This window comes from Plectropomus leopardus, chromosome 22, assembly GCF_008729295.1.
Source record: "Plectropomus leopardus isolate mb chromosome 22, YSFRI_Pleo_2.0, whole genome shotgun sequence".
NCBI lineage: Eukaryota > Metazoa > Chordata > Actinopteri > Perciformes > Serranidae > Plectropomus > Plectropomus leopardus.
In genome coordinates this window covers 20,424,964-20,443,026 of record NC_056484.1, presented here as the reverse complement: position 1 = coordinate 20,443,026, position 18,063 = coordinate 20,424,964, and the positions used below count along the sequence as shown (strand labels likewise).

Here is an 18,063-nt window from a genome sequence, read left to right as displayed (position 1 = left end):
AACTCCCGTTTAAATGATATGGTATACATCACTTTCAAAAACCAACTCTCTGCATAGTGGGGAGACAGGTTTAATAACAGATGCAGACCCAGTGCAGTTTGCTGTAGATGACATTTTGCAAGGGTGGCAAACAGACAAATTGCTGCGAGTCACAGTCATGTGCTCCTGTCAGCAGACGCCCATCTTTGTGCAACTGAGTTATTCATTTCTGTTCAGAAAGCAATAATCCATTGAGAAAATTGTATAATATTTGTAGCAACAGACATTTTAAAAAGTTTTTTTCTGTATCTCCTGAATTTCCCCTGAATCTCCTTTGATTGTTTTTTTTCTCTATTTTTTCATGACAGGAAGGGTTTAGAAATGATGGATGTATAAGAAGATGAGATGGTGCTGACAAAGAGCTTCCATGCACAGCAAACCATTAGAAAATCAGTCAAACCTGCTCACCACATATATTACCCAGGTTAGGATTTTGTGAGCTTTTTTGTTATGAAATTGCAAGTGAAAATTGCAAGAATATATGCAGGTTGTTTTTCTATTACCTCTAATTAACTGTTCTCAGTAATCTTACAAAAAAAGGCTAAGCATTTTAATTATTATAATTTCACAGTTAAAATGATGTTACATAAAAAAATGTATGGATAGATATTTTTTAAATTTTTAGCACTTTTCGTAATTTACTTGTTTGTTTTGTTTTGTATTTTTAATTTCTTTTTTTGTTGTTATTTTCAGGTAATGATTTTGTAACTTTTTTTTTTTTTTTTACGAATTTCTTGCTCATTTTTGGGCCATGACTTGTTAAATTGGCATTTGTCTTCTTGTCATGTTTTTGAAAGAAATCAAACCAATCTGCAAAGGTTTCATAGGTTTAATATAAGTGAGCATCTCAAGGTAAATGTGCCACTAAAACCCTATTTCCCATGGCTATAGTTTTCCATGAAGGCTTTTTTTTATTAGGCAACAAGGAATTGAAGTTCAGAATTTAACAGAATTTCTGCAAGCAAACAGTTTTAACTCGTGAACTGAGAGGCTGTTGTTCAACTTTCACTTTGTCTGAAAGTGCAGTGTGTAAATAAGCAATGCATTAGAATTTAGCCATAAGCCCATAATTAAAAAGCTATAGTTTCCTTTTCAGGCTCAATGCTTTATTTCCATGACTGACCAAACAACCCTGAAAAAAATGATATATTTCTTATTTTCTCTGCATGTCACTATTCATAACCATGCTTGCACTCCCAAAGTAGATTCTGCAATCAAAGTCAGATCTAGTGCAAGTGTGTCTATCAGAGCAGTATGCAGGTAACAAGCTGTGTGGTTTGAGAAGGGCAGAATGGAAACTTAATTTGGCTGGCAAATGAGCTAGTCGCTCTTGTGACCCTGGATTGCGAGTCTGACCTTAGCAAAAGTTTGGCATGGAAAGTCTGGGATCACCCTTCATTTACATGCTAATAAGTGAAGGATGGAAAACATGGAAATACAGAACTGGCAGGACCTAAGCTGGCACAGGTACACAGAATTAAGTGATTTGACTGAAATCACTTGTGGTCACTTACAAGTTTGCTCAATTCCTATGACCTAGGACATTTAGTTATCAATTAAAAAAAAAATACAAAAACTGATATAACCTGGATTGACATCCCTTTTCTGCTGCTTTCAGACACCTTTCACAAGCATTTAAACATTTGAACTCCAAGCAAATTGGTTCTTTTTTTCTTTTCTTTTTTTTTTAAACATAGAAAAAAGGCAACGAGCAACTTGGAAAGAAATGTTTCACAAATTGCAAGAAATCAGAAGATTTAGTTGTTTTTTTTTTTTTAAAGCTGGGGAAAATTAAAGATGACAGAAAAAACTAGGGAAAACTACATTTATAAGTATAATATTTATCCATTTTTATCCAATCCGTTATTTATTCAAAATTGTGTTACAGAATTATTGTATTTCTGAGCACTTTTTTCAGGACATGTCCTTGTTTGTTTTGTTAAATGTTCCATGTGCTTGTGTTCTTTTGACTGCTGAGTTTTTGCGCCTTGTCTTCGACTATTTATGTTATGGGACAAATAAAGGATGACCATATGTTGTCTTATCTTAAATTTTGTTTTTGTTTTTTTTTCTTTCCTTGTGTATTTTTTGTATTGGGTTTTTTTTGTTGCTAATTTCCGGGTAATTTTCTTTTAGTATTTTTTGGGGGGGACATTTCTTCTTCCCATTTTTTTTTTTATTTTTTAAAGAAAACAAGCCAATTTGCTCATGTTTCAAATGGTTACCGTCATGCAGGTTCTACACAGAAATAAAAATCGTGCAAAAAATATAATAATTACACGTAGGAAATAAGGAGTACGCTCGGTGGGTAACACGACAGGCAGATATCAGATATCTGATAACAGACCAGTATCTGCCGGATGCATCAGCTGTCTGACACAATTAGGAACAGTTCTTAATGCCGGCCAGTGTCCTGTTTCTGCTCCTGGCTCCTGACAGGTGAAAGTGGTAACAGAGCACCGGGGCTGCGAAGGCTTCACACATGCAACACTGCAGCGGATTCATATGTTTTAGGGAGGATGCAGAGAGGTGATGGTGTGCACAGCAGAGGAAAGTAAGAAAAGCAGCAAATAGTCTCGAAAAATCAAAGCCAAGTGTCTCTTAAATCCATTGATTCTGCCACAAATCCCCCATGTATACTACGGTTACAGGAAATGACAATTAACCACTTTACTGCATAGCACACCGTGTCCTGCCTAAACACAAGCTAACGTTACACACTTGTTACTAAATGAGGACTATTCCTAAGAATTGTTCGAAACGTGGTATGTGCTGGGACAGGTGCAAAGGGAAGCGTATGGCGATGGAGATTTCGCTAACCCGGTTTATTACATAATAGTACGCACTGCTCGGCTGCGGAGTCAGACTGTCAACTCACACAGCGAATTAGCAATTAAGCTAGCAGCGTTTAATCAACATTAGCATCTGTTTTCGGATTCTGCGTTCATTTATTTTGTCATTTTATCTGAGTGGTACTCACCTCCGCTTCGTGGGGGGTGTCCCAGTATGTTGTTTGACTGGCTCGCGGAGGGAAAACGCAGGTTGTAAATATTCAGGCAGTCCTCGGGGGCGTTTGTCCGTCTGCTAACTGTTAGCTAACGACGTTTTAATGTTTATCAGCAGCCATTCGGTGCTTCAGCTGGAGATGGCCTGCGTCCTCCTCCGCCCAGCGGCGTCATGTAGGTTTGATATTAAAGTTTAAAAGGTTAAAAATTAACTCCACGGTTACTAGTACGCTTTTTTCGGTCTCCTAATCACCAATATTCAGTCAATTTAGTAGCCACCAGCCCGCCCGAACGATTCTGTCATGGGTTTGAGTAGATAAAAGGTCAAATCGAACGGAGTGCACGAGATTTCCGGTTTTAAATTTCAAATTAAGAGCCACACAAACGTTACAATGAAATGAAATGAAATGAAATGAAATGAAATGAAATAAAATAAAATAACTGTTTTACTTAGGGGTTCTTAAATGGGCCACAGAAAATCTTAAAACTTAAATTATACAAATGAAATTGAGGTTGTTTTTTTTTCTTTACTGACCTTAACAATCTTTCCACAGAGCATTTCCTTTGGGTCAACTCCATAAGTTCATCCTCCACACAAATTTGCACGAAAGCATTAGAAAATTAAATCATAAAACTCCTGTTTGAAATGTTATAAGATGATATTCTTTTTTCTAAGCATATTTTAATAAAGGGTGGACCTCTTACCATTATGCCTTTCTTAGAATTATAGTTGAGCTCTGTTCATATGAATACCTTTTTTATATTTTGGTCTTTAGGGATTTTTCAAAACCTATATTAGGGGAGGGGCTAGTGCAAAACAGGACACATTTTAAGTGATTTTTTTAAGCACTAGGGAGGGAATTATGGTTTTTGATTTGACTTAGGGGAGGGTCACTTCATTTTAAATGGTCATATTTTGTATCTATCTTAAATACCCTCAGATCCCCCAAACCTGCAAGTGGGTTTGAAATGCATTTTTTTTTAAATCTCCAATATCACACTAATTATCATATAACTGTAAAGTATTGTTTTTTATTGTGGAGGGAGGGTCATGCATTTTCCACTAGTCACTAAAGAGGACTTCAAGGTAAAGTATCTGTAGGTCCTGGGAGGATCATGATACTAAAAGAAATGGCCAAGGGACTACCGATAAAAAAAAAAAAGCCTCCTTGCCAATGAATTAATTCCATTTTTTTTATTAATACCATGTTTATTTATTAATTCGCACTGTCCCTTCTTAAATAAACTAAACGTAAATCTCTTTTTTTTTTCTGGCCATTTACAATATATACCCACATATCAGCCAAACATCCACTGGAATATAAAGAAGAGCATAACCACTTTCTCCCCACTAACCTACCCATCTACCTAGTAGTATTCTTATTACATCATTAGTGGTATTAGAAGTAATTTTACTTTTATAATATGCCTTTACTTTCATTTTTGAACCAACGCTGAAGTTCTGACTTTATTTTGAAGGCCACACATTCAACATCCTGGCTGTGATTTATAACGGGGTAACTTGATGTAATAACTGTAGACTTCCTCCCTTATTTCTACTCGGTGATCATCTGATTTGCCTGGCTGGCCAGGGTATCGTAAACATGCGATCAATCCAGTCCGATTTCACTCAAAAGGCAGTCTAACTGGACAGCCCAGTTTTTTTTCTTTTTTTCTTTGTTATAGAGATCATTTATTTATGTACATATGTCATACTTAGCTATGTCACATCAAAGGGATGGGCATTAGGGCCCCTTTCTCTGGTCAAGTCATGAATGTAATTCATATATAAATTACAATAATAAAGTATTTAGTGTAATGAAATTATTGCTTTAAAAACGTGTCTGAATGTGAGGTGAAAATAATTATGAACGATTACAACATCACATAAATAGGCTACCATGTCGAGCATGCTTCTTTGAATCATTGTGATGTTATGTGCTTTTGAGGATATGTAATGTAATCTTTTTTTACGCGTAGTTGTTATTTTCATTTGCTCTTATGATATTGGACGTACAGTGAACAAATCTGTTAGAAACTATACAGGACCACTACAGCTGTTTTGAGTCTGGGAGCTGCATGCATGTATGCATGCTTGGATAAAGAGTGACATCCAGTGGCTGATCGAGGTTTAGAAACGTGTGGTGGGATATTGAGAACATCTAGTGGCACAAACAAAAAATTGCAGTGTTGTCCATCCTAACTGGCTGCCTCTGGACTTAAGAAATGTCAGGTGTCACCTAGTCCACCATGACTGTAATTACAGGGCTTTCCTCATGACTATAAATAGAGGAGAACCTAACCGACTCAAGACAACAATGATCTTCATTACATATGTGCATTCACACACTGTGCATTGTTTGCATATTTAATTAGTACACATAGAATACTTGTATAAGGATAGAGCAGCTATAAAAATGTGCATGCACAACTCTTGCAGTTGCTCTGATGCTTTCCAGATTTGAAACAAACAAATATAAATGAGTAATACCTGCATAATGACTTGATAATAGTTGATGGTTGAGAAGATAACAGAGGATAGCAGAAACTGAATTACTCAAATTACAAATCAAATTAGTGGAACCATATTGCATATCTAATGGGCTAAATCTTTGAGCCTGAAAAGGAAATCATGTCTTTGTTCTAAATAATAATGATAATCTTTATTCATTGAGCACCTCTCATACAGGAAATGCAGCCCGACGTGCTTTGCAAGAAAGAAATTACATGCACAAAGTGCTTCACATCAAAAGACATAGAAGACATAATAAAACTTGCATGTAAAAATCAGATAAGACCAGATCAGAATAAATAGAATGTATCTTCACAATGGATAAAACCCACTTGATAATACTAGTAAAAGCAAGATTTAAAAGAAAAGCAAAAGTAAAGATAAGATAAAAAATAAAAAAACTGAATGTACAGAAAGCATAACAGAAGGTGCAAATAAAATGCTGATTCAGACAATCGGCAAAATGCCAAATATCGGCCCCAATAATTGGCCAGGCCGATATTCTGTCGACCCCTATATATTTATTATTACACGTCTTTTTGCTGTATAGTAGTAACCCCAGTTACTGTTTATAATGTGATTATGTGACCTTCTGTGTGATGTGGCCTGTCCTTCATCAGTGTTAGTGACAGCTCCTCTCTTTCCCTCCTCTCCTCCTCTCCTCCTCCTCTGTTTGTTTTCCCCCTACACTGCCTCTTGTTTCCCACAATGCTCAGCGAACATCACCACCAAGATGGCTGACGCTATGGAGGAATATGAGAAAGAAGCTGGCTGCGTCCCTATTCTCCATCCCGAGGTATGGCCCTTGGACTTTACGCATTCGCACGAACACACGAACACACACAAAACACATTACACCCGCGTGCTTACGGGCGGCTGTGTGAATTTACCGAGCTTTTTCCGGGAGCTTCGATGTCCCCTGCAAAAGCACCGGTGGGGGGTGGCAGGCAGCTAACGATGCTAACGGTGCTAACGCTAGCCCCCTCCTCCTGCTGCATAGCAAGCAAACGCTGGGCAGATGTTCCTGTCCATGTTAACCTTAAGCTAGGTGCTGCTTTCCGTGATAGCGACGCCGTGCAGCTAGTAAACGAGACTGTAAACAGCGTGTTTAAGTCTGTAATTGAAAATGTAACGTTAATCCTTACAGTCATATGACGTTAGCTTTGTTGCTAAACTGGCAGTGCTGGCTGGTACAGGTTAGCTGCGGTTATGGAAATTGGGGTCAAGTGTGTACGGTTATATCAAGCTGTGGTGTCCAGTCGGGGTCATAAAATATTAATATTAACAGCCGTAAATGTAAAAATAATCCCCTTTTTATTTAAAACCACATTTTTGTATTAGTATGACACTTTGTAGTCACCCTTAGCTAGCTAACCTGCAGCAGTTCCTCTTGGTTGGGATTGTCAGTAACGGTGTCTGTCAATTTTTATTTAGCATTCGTCATTTCTGTCATATAATAGCGTTAAAAATGTTATGTTGTGTTGTATTCACGTATTGTTATTTAAAAATATTTCAAATTGAAACCTATTTTTTAAAAAATTGTATCGACCTATTACTGATTGTGTAGTTGGAAATGATTAATTTCAACAGTGTCAGCTGTAGGGTTGCAATGATATGAGATTTTCACGGTTTGATAACCATCTCAAAAATATCGTGGTTTGTGATATCATGATATCAAATAATTATTGTTATTATTATTAGCCAGAATGACCCTTAAAGTAATGAAAACAGAAGGATTAGTTTTGGTAGAACAAACATTTCTTTACTTTAATTGAACTTGTAACAATTTTTAATGTCAGTATGTGTAAAAAGTCTTACTTTTGTAAATAAAAGAAAGTCAATCAGTTCTTTTTTTCCCCCAATATCATAGAGGAGCAAATGTACATGTTATAATAACTAAAAACTTTCATGTACACTTACAGCTGGTATATTGCTGCAACCTTAGGCAGCGGATACTCAAGGGATATTTTAGACTTTTTTGAATTTGCATTGTATGGGGTCCTTATCCACATACCATACATAACATACAGTAAGATGCCAGTCATTACATCTTCAATTGCTGGAGTCTGACATGGAGGCTTAAAAGGGATGCACAATAACATTGGCACATCAGTATTGGCAGATAATGGCTTTAAAATGAGATATCGGATATCAGCCAACATGCTGATGCTTAGAATTTCTGCTGCTTTTTTTATTGAGAAAGTGAACATGTCAAAACATCAGCCTTAAGTTGGAGTATTTTTCTTATTTAGCATAATGAATGAATATAACATACACAGAAAAGCATTGTATTTTATGTCCTCATCTGCTGGTGGACCATCATAATACAAGTATGCACAATATGATGTTAATTCCACTACAGAAGAGACTTGATTATCACTGTAATTAGGTGGGGAGAAAAGTGGATATATCAATATAGCTATTGGCTAAATGAGCTGACATTTATAGGTATTTAAGATTTTGGCAAAAAATCCAATGTCATCCCTAGAAGCTAGGCAGTCTACTTCTCTGTATGAGCTCTGCAACAAAATGTATTATTGCCACCTAAAAAAAGTCCAACCTAACAAAAAAAAATCAATATCAGTCAAAATGTACACAATATAAAGAATGTTTTCACTGCTTTATCTTAATGTCAGACAGATTTTCAACTGGAAAATAAAGCTGATTCCACTGAGAGAAAGTGATTTAACATCACTTAACACAAGAGCTACTGGTTTACCACTGCCTTGGACAGTGACTTTGTGTTATTGTTTGACTTTGGTGTTCAAAAGGGTTTAGTTTGATTTCACCAAAGTCACACAATAACGCAAACCAACTAGCTGATCAAACCAGCAGAAGACCAGCAGCTCCTGCGTTCAGTGAGCAAAAATTGCTGTTTTTCTCAATAGAGTCTGGTAGCTTTGAAGACAGCATAGTTTGGGGAATGGCTTTCCTGTCAGAACAGGCTGTCTGACAGAAAGGTAGTGGTGAAAATACTCTCAATAAAGTGTACACTTCAACTGATGTTGAATTTTTTAGATTTTTTTTTTGAGGTGGCTACAGTGTGTCTTTTCATGCTAACCCCCATTGACAGCAGCACTTTGATTAGCTTCTGTGTCAGACTCCGGCCTGCTTCGTCAAACTAGGGGTGCGCTGACCTACATCTGCTCTATGTAATACACTGATTATGGATAAGTACCCCATACAACCCCCCTTCAAAAAAGTCAAAAAAGATCTGAACTATCCCTTTAACACAATGCAGGAACTCCTCCTTCTAGCTAGCTTGAAGTTGTAGACCTATTTGAGCCCAAGTTACTCATCTTTATTAGTTTACTGCACCATGTACTATTGCTATGAAAGTCACATGGAAATGTGGATAGAGTTTATACGGGCTGTTGTTAAATTTATGGTCATCGTTACATCACTTTTTTTGAAATTCTACATCAAGTGCATACATAACAGTGCTCCACCTGTCTACCATAAATTCTCTGGGCAGAAATAGGTTTTGTACGGTTTTTCACATTGATTTGTGCATTGAATAGAGCTTGCTTGTCAGTTTTCATAAGATCTGTGTTACAATAGCTTGCCCCAATGACAGTTCGTTTGTTGTTTTCTCAGTAATCCTGTTTGAAATGTTGATTTTACCAGTTTGTCAAGGGGGCAAAGTTACCTTCAGACTCGGTCAGTTCCTGTTAAGAGTGTGCGGTTAAAATGTTTCATGTCTTTAATGCCAAGTGAGTCCCGAAAATGCTGACAGACACTGTTAATATTCATGAAAATACAAGGGGTTTAAATCGCAAGTTTTATCACGATACAAATTATATGGATTCTTTGGACAACAGTGCCATATTTGCTGATATCACAAAGTCTGTCATGACTGGATTTTGATTTAATAAAATTCAGGAGACTGCAATCGATTTGAGACAACATCAGTAAACATCCTTTTTGTCTCTTTGCTGGCTGGTTGCCATTTTTGCTTGGCACTAGGCTGCTAGCACTGTTCGAATGTTGCTTGTTTGTTGTGTGCTTGGACAGAAATGGTGACGCAGACATACCGTGGGAATTTCAAAATAAATGTGCATCGAAAGCATGATGATGTGTTTATGTGTTTTTTTATGATGTGTAGCTTTTAATAGATTATAATTTATAATTTGGTTATGGTAAGTGTCTTGAACATTTAATAGCCATTTTGGCTGGTGATTCAAAATGTTTAATAACAAAAACAACAGTACTGAATTGAATTTTTCCAACACACATTATGCCAGTGTAGAGCTTGAGTGGCAAAAATGCCATGTCTTCAGTAGTCAAATTGCCACAAACATTGCAGTATTGGCACATACTGCATCTTAATCTGGTGTTTTTGTCAGTTTGGTTTACATAGAAGAAAGGACAATCAGATGAGGGAAGACAGTAGTTTGTAATATTATTTTCCATCTCTGAATCTGATAGCAAGTCTGTTGATCATGACTAGAGATTACACCTTGTTTCTTCTCCGTTGCACACAGCTTCTGTTGTAATATTCGAGGTGTCCAAACAGTCTTGAGCAAGGCTTTTCACCAAAACACTATAGACACACAATTAAGTAATTCTAGATAACAGCCATGCTAAATGGATAAAATGCAAATCTGATAAACCTTTATTGATCAGTTTACACAAGATAATCAGTCTTCATGTGTTCACATCTTGTCCTTCGCACATTTGCATTTAAACAGCATTGTTTTCCTCTGTGGTATAGATAAAGCGCTTCCTCTCATGTTGCACTACAACATTTAGATGCAGACTGACACAATCAGCTTGCCGTTAGGCCACATTCACGCTACATTTATTTTAAAAAGGCATATTAAAACAAGTACAATCTCCTTACACACCAGCAATCTAGCACCGTTTTAGAAGCTCCATCCAGTTTAACAAGCCTGAAAACACAGATCATGTTACCCTTAACGTTCACTGGACATGCATGTGTCGATGTAGACAGGAAGCAGATTGTCTACCTTGCTGGTGGGATACAGAAAATACTATGGAGATGGCGAATGACATCACAAAAAGTATGCAGACCGAGCTGTAATGTTTTGGCTTGAAAAGCTCTGGCTGATAAGACCCAATCTGGAAGTGTCATCATTTTCAAAAATCCACTATTTCAGATTAAAATTCAGCTCAGGAGTTTTAAGACTAAAACAGGGCCAGCTGCATTTTCAAAGGTTTCTGTTTTAGTGTTTCTGAAATGCTGGAGTAGTGTCAGTGCTAGGGATAAACTCAGCGATAGTTTTGCTTTTTAAAAATGAAAAGGATGCCTGCATACTGTGAGATTTTTGCAATCTTATAAGTTTAGTGCAAGCCACACTTTGCAACAGGGATCTTAATAAACTTGGGTACGACATCAAGTTTGATGTATGCAGACTGTACAATGACATCACCTACTGAAACGCAGTCTAGGACATGTGTCCATCGACGTCAAAATGCATTAACAAAAAGTCGTTGGCGTGTGTCATTTCTACGTACCGTAGTGGAAAGAGCAAAATGTAAACAAACATATCAAGCCCTCGCTATAATGACGTTTACGTGTCTCAAATAAGTCAGAAGAAGAGGAGCAGGAGGAGAATGTGGATGCAGTCTAATTAATGGAAATCTAGTTACCCTCTGTTCTTTGCTCCTCTGACACAATGAATTTTGAGTGATTCCTTCCTTTTGTTTGCCAGGATGTCACGGCTAGACCTGACTGGAAAGTCTGACAGACCTCAGACCAACTTGGTGGAGTAGTCTTGATACAGTGTTGGAGGCTGAGCCTGTGCATCACATTGTATAGAAAAATACAGGAAAGTCTGCTAATACACACACAGGCTTGATGGCAGGGATTGACAGAGGTAAAATGCACCCAGTGTCACAGCATGGTGGAAGCGAAAAAGTTTACTTTTATACAACTGACCTCTGTTGTGGCAGTAAATACTCTATAATCAATCAAAATTTGAATTGTGTAACAGAGAAACAGTATATGGCTCTTTGTTGACTTTACAAGAACACAGCTGTGCCTTCACCCTGTCCAAAGTTTATTTTCCAATCTTGCAAGAGTAAACGCCTGCCATAGATTTAGAGGTGCCTCCAGCTTCTTTAAATCATTTCACACGAGCATTCACAAAATGACCTTCTGGCTGCGTATCTACCTGTCATATTGAAGGAATATGCCTGACAGCAGTAGCTTCATCATAAATTTAGTTTATTTTCCTGTATACCCATACAGGCTTGGCTTTAAGTTGCCCTTCTTTTCAGCAGGATGTTGCCTGGAATCTGGGTCATCGGGTAGATTGTAGTGAGAGCAGAGTGAAGCTGAATGTATGAGGCACCTGAATTAGAGCATCAGAAGTTTGGCTGCAAACTCAGAGGGGCCTTTTTTTTCTGTTCAACACGTTGAATGCACACATTTCCTCTCTCGAGGAATGTAAGGGATAAACGTTCTCAGCTTCCGATCTCATTTGAGAATGCAAATGAGTGTTCTCACATAAAAGGAGCATAAAGGCAGGGCACATGCTCGGCCACTTGATTTGATACTTTGCTTGTTGTACAAAGCGGAAAATGCACATTCTGTTTCCTTGGAGCTTTTCCATTACTTCCCTCATAAAAGTAGTGTTTCCCCTCTGCTTCCTCCCCATCCATGGATGTAAACTGGGTCGTGAATATTGAATTAGTCCCCTGGAAATGGCTCTCGTTGCAGATCAGATCGGTTTGTGTGCTGCAGATTACGCCAGCAACAGGAGCAACACAATAACAATCCAGTCTTAGCAAATAGTCATAGCAGAAGCAGTGAAAAAACTATTATTTTATTGCTGTATGTTTTTCTGGATATAATCTAAGTGTTGATATCAAACTCTGAATTGGCCACCTGTATTCTACCAGGGTTTTCCACAGAATTAGAATCTATGTGTGGCGGTAGCTGGTGACGGGGTAGGTGAGCAAGCTTCCTGTCTAATTAGGCCTCCACAACAGCAATAGCCGTGGTTGTAGGTATTATGGTTGTCTGTTAGTCACATTCTTATGAATGCGAAATCTCGAGAACATCTTGATGAAAGTTCTTCAAATTTAGCACAAAGGTCCTCTTGCACTCAAAGATGAAGTGATAAGATGTCGGTGGTCAAAAGTCAAGGTCACTGTGACTTTGCGTCCGTTTCATTCTTGTGAACATAATATTTCACAAACACCTCGAGGGAATTTCCACGAATGTGGCACAAACAATAACTTGGACCCATGGATGAACTGCTTAGTTTTTGTTGGTCACAGGTCAAAGGTCAAGGTCACTATCACCTCATAGATGTCTAATAGGATATACTGATAATGTGATGACATTTTATATGCAAGAGGTCAAAGGTCAATGTCACTGTGACATCATAATGTTATGCAAAAACACTTTTCTGGCCATTTTTCAACATTACATATCAGGAACGGGGGGGGGGGGGGGGGGCATTTGGTCAAATACTGATTTAGTGACACTCATTGTGGGTGCCCATCTTTAAGTGCACATTGTATAGATCCTCTGTGCTGGTGACAGAAGGATGTGTGTGTGAAGCATCCATGTTTTCACAGACATGAATCTAAACTGTAACTGCAATGTGACTGGTATGCAGAGGCATACAACCACCTTGCAGTAATTCTAGTTTATCTTGTTCCCCTTTTTTTATTATGTGTCCCCTCTCTAAATTCAGTGCAGGTAGAACTTGTCATGAGGCCTTTTTTTTCCCTCAGCAGCAGTTTGAGGAGTTTGAGTCTGGGTTGGATAATTGATCTGTCAATCTGCTCAGAGTTTATCAGATCAGATCAGTGGATAAGAGGAACAGCTGTTGCAAGTGAATGCAAACTTCTAGACCCAGCAAAAAGATCGACTAAGATTTCACTTTGAGTACACCTGATGTTCTGCTGCTCTGTCTGTGCCCAGAGTAAGCCTTGCACTTTGAGAGTGTGCTGAATGAAAATCTAACGGTATATTTCAACAGCGCTCCAACAATAGAAAACCTATTCGTGGCGACAGATGTTTTCACTGTGGTGTGCCGTCTAAGCTATATATCAGTGTGTGGAAAACCCTGCTATTACTAGTATTGATCCTACTATATACCAACACATTTTCATAAATGGTGCTGTGTAACATTTCCAACTCATGGCACGTGACCTCACCCCCCCCCCGACGAGTGTTTGCCATATGGCCCACTGACCAGCTCCATTGACAAAAGCCAAGCCTGCTGCCTCACCAAGCAGATGACATTTCAAACAAAAATCAATGGTTAAAAAACTCCAATGGATGATATGTTTAAATGACAATGTCCCCATGGCTCCCTACATAATTGTTGCATGCATCACCAGTAAGAAGGTATGTAACTAAGAGACAAAAAAAGCACAAGTTGCAATTATCACTACAGTTACAAATGCCATCATCGGCTTTTTAGATGGCAGGTGGGGATGAACAGAAGGAGTGGGGTTGCTGTGACTAGTAAGAGGTCAAAGGTTATCTCCATGGAAGGCTGAGATTTAGAAAGTGATTTAACAGCTGTTCACCCTTTTCCCCCGTCCCTGGAAAGACAGGAAAACAGTTTCCCTCAATTGAATATCCAGATGAGGGAAGAAACTTTTTTTCCTGGGCTTCTGTTTGTCAGTCTGTCCTAGGAAAAAAAGCTTAATACAGTCACGATCATACTTGAGTAACTCACTTTTCTCTGGCAGCGAAACTAGTCTGAATAGCACATGGGGTGATTGAAATAGATTGTATGGATTTATAAATGACCAAATCTTGGCTGCGAAAAGTACAAAATGCCTCCTGGCATAATACATGAATAAAAATACGAGATGGTCACCTTTATATCCAATCTGCTGCACCCTCCTCCTTCATCCTCCTCCTCAGTCTAGTTTACACTCTAAAATAAAATCCCACCTCTGCTGGTCTTAGTTTCTGTTTTTTCTTTCTCCCCTGTTGTATTATAGAAACATTTTCTACTCACTATTCATGATTTATTATGCTTGCGATCTTGGAATTAAATCTTATTCTGCTGTTCAAGTAAATGCATACATTTTGGAGAACAGCAAAATGTGAGGAGGATATATGGTAACTTGACACAGCTTTAGCACAGATACTTTTATTGTAACCATGGTTCTGTTTTGCTCATTTTAATTTTTTCATGTTGGTGCAAATGTAGAGTTGCTGTTAGAGGTATCACATCACATTGCATAAAAATGTTGTGCTTTGCTTCTGTAATTTCATGTATTTGTTTGTGAGAAGAGGGTATTGTGACACTGCATAACTCAGACAATAACTGTCACAGGGAAAATTGTGTGAATGTATTTTTGGTTCAAATTTTAACACCCATCACTTGCAGAGTGGCAACCAAAATGAAAGTTTTTTGAGACTTTGAAGTAAAACAAATTAAACATGTTATAATCTGCAATCAGACACGTATGTTACATATCAGGGCTTCATGCATTTATTTGTGGTGGCATTTACTGTGACATGTTGATTTTATATTTTTGGAGCTGGGCTATTCATCTGGAGCACTATTGGAATATATGCACTGTTCAGTTATCTTTTCACTGCACTTTTGGAGTGCAGCATGTACTTTGGGCACAGATGGAGCAGCAGAACGTCAGGCACTATGAAAGTGAAACAGTTTATTATGTTGAACCTAAAATTTTGCTTTTGGCAGCAGCTGCTCCATCGATCTGATCTGCTCTGATCGGAGCAACAGATCAATTATCCACCCTGCTTGCAACAAACTGCTGCTCAGGTAAAAGAACTCATGGAGAGCTCTATCTGTGCTGTATTCACGGACCTGCAAAAACCTCTGAATTTAAACAGGGGACACAGAATGATCCAATGGGACATGCACTTATAAAAGTTTGCTGTCCTTGCTCAAGCCTCACATATACTCCAGTTCTGTAGGAAACACTGTACTTGCCAGTAAACATGGATGCAAATGCATATTTCAAACTGTCAAGATAGACCCACAATTTATTTTCTATGAGCAACACTGAATGTTGATTGAAATTTACTGAATGTAAATTTACTCAGCTAAAGCTTTTTAAAATTTTGTTCTGTGAGTTAACAGAAAAAAAGAAAGACAGAAAACTTGGCTGGTTAATTTGTTCCAAAACCAGTGTCTGTACAACTTGGCCAAAATGGTTTTGTGGAAGAAGAATCACCACTCTGTCTTAATATCTGAAAAAATAAGGGTTGTAATGCATCTTTTTGCTGTTCATAAAAATTACATTGTGGAAAGTTTTTGTTTTTACATACATTTTAAGGTAACCTTGGGTGTTTTAAAGGCACCTGTTACATAAAATGCATTATTTATTGTCAGTAAAAGATCCAGATATCAGACATGACTTACCTGCAGTTTGTCTTGACATTCATAGAAATAGAACAGTAAAAGGCAGAGTGGGGGCTCTGTGTTTACCACAGGCAGCCCTCGTTTCCGGGTGATAGAGGCTAATTGTGGTTTCCATGACGTTACTATGGAGGCTAATTGAATGTGAGCTGCACAGTTGCTACATCTGTGTGACAGATCAGATTAGATCTTCAGCAGCAACACATCTCGACAAGCCTGTCTTTGTCTTGTAGCCTTATTTTCCTTGTTTAAAAACTGTGATCAATTATTGGGACAAATGCTTCATTGTCTAGAAGGGAGGCCATCACCAGGGGCTCCATCCTGTCCATCTTGTAATGTAATGCTATTCTTCTCTGAAAAAACCTTGCTAGCTGACTTCTTGACGGTCGTGGACGCATCAGAGCACTCTTGTTTCTTTACCGTTCTCAGATTAACACTCTGACTTGTCATAGCAGAAAAAGCACATGAATAACTAATGACATCAAGGATGGCACAATTTCAGTAATCATTGCAGTGCAATTCAGCAATTCACAATGGTATTACACCTCTGTTGACAAGTCAAATAGCCCGTGTACACACACCTGTGGGAAGCTGTGGAAGTCTATTGGCCCTGCACACCCAGACAGGTGTTCTCTCTTATGTTGTCTGATTTGAACTCTTCTTAGGACTGTGGGGTGTGTACAGATTGTACTTGATTGACAGTACCCTCACTCTCCTGTTGATTTTTTGACATCTGTCAAAAGGACATGTTGCACTGTTATCATTTTTCTAATTTGTAGGTAGATCTCATGTCACTCTCACTACAGCTCCACCCAGCTCGACATTTGCACCTCTGTTAGGTTCCTCTGTGGGCACAGTACTGATTGTATTTAGGCAACATGGTGGACAGCAAGGCCAAGCAAAAATAGCCTTGAAGGATCAAAAAACTAACTGGTCTTATACAGTGTTGACTGTTATAATATGTTTTTAATACATTTCCTTTCATCATACATGATGATTCACTCAATTCTTGACATGTCTATTCGCCTGGCGTTCTGCTGCTCCATCTGTGCCCAGAGTACACTCTGCACTCCAAGATTATGGAAAATGAAGAGAACAGTATATATAAAACAATCTAACATTTGGGATTGTTTCAATGTCAGTTGCATACAGAATATGTCATTCTCTCCTTAAACCCCTTATATAATATTCTGTATAAGGTTTTGCCACATTATACAAAGAGACCATCTAAATTTGTCTATAGTCATAGATTTTGATACTGTTAGTACATTGGTAGCTATCCCCTTTAATACCTCTGGATGTTCCTTGGGCTGCAACTAAGGATTATTTTTCACTATAGATTAATCTGACAATATTTTTTCAAGTAATCATTTTGTCTGTAAAATGTCAAAAGTCTTGAAAAGATGGCAGTAACAATTTTTAGAGGCCATGTAATGTCTGTAACAAGCTTATTTTGTCTGACTGGCTATGCAAAACCTTGAAATATGTATGTATGTGTAAGTATATATATATGTGTGTATATATATATATATATATATATATATATATATATATATATATATATATATATATATATTTGATTGATTATCTGTCAATCAGTTAATTGACTAATCGTTGCAGTTCTAGCTGTATTAAACCATCATGTTAAATGAGGTATATCTATCAGCAGGTCTGCTGTATGACATTATTCAACTTAAAATAATTTTTATGTAAACTCTTTTGCAAGTTAATTTTCAGAATATACATCAATATTTAAAAACGATTTAAGATTTTGTCCATTTTACCCACCTCTTTTCTGTATTATAATTTCAGTATATACGCCCCCACAACCCCACCTTTGCCAGCGCATTTTAATGTGTCTCAACTGATGTCGACGTTCTAATAAAGCAGTAAGACTTTACAGACTTGTCCTTATCTTTCCGTCTCTTGTCTCCTCAGGAAATAAAACCCCAGAGTCATTACAACCACGGCTACAGCGAGAATGTCAGCCGTAAAAACCATGTGGATGACTACAGCACCTGGGACATTGTCAAAGCCACACAGTGAGTGGACAATATGTGTGCATATGTGTGTTGTTCTGTCACAATAACATCAAGATAAGGTTTGGGTCTCACTCTGTTATGTGGTCAGATTTTGATCTAATCTTAGGAAATGCTGAATGAATTTGTTTAGT

The 18,063-nt window shown here is 37.8% G+C and overlaps 2 protein-coding genes across 3 annotated transcripts in view; one reads left to right on the top strand and one right to left on the bottom strand.

Annotated features, from left to right (window-relative positions):
• Positions 1–3,351, bottom strand: part of osbpl8 (oxysterol binding protein-like 8) — a 114,575-nt gene extending 111,224 nt beyond the window's left edge. For both annotated transcript variants that reach the window (XM_042511519.1, XM_042511521.1), the window contains exon 1: positions 3,020–3,351. The gene's annotated coding sequence lies outside the window, so the exon portion shown is untranslated. The remainder of the gene's footprint in view (positions 1–3,019) is intronic.
• Positions 3,352–6,273: 2,922 nt separating this feature from the next.
• Positions 6,274–18,063, top strand: part of zdhhc17 (zinc finger DHHC-type palmitoyltransferase 17) — a 35,591-nt gene continuing 23,801 nt past the window's right edge. The window contains exons 1-2 of the mRNA XM_042511055.1: positions 6,274–6,352; positions 17,829–17,932. Coding sequence (XP_042366989.1) covers positions 6,290–6,352; positions 17,829–17,932 — 167 coding nt within the window. The 5' untranslated portion in view covers positions 6,274–6,289. The remainder of the gene's footprint in view (positions 6,353–17,828; positions 17,933–18,063) is intronic.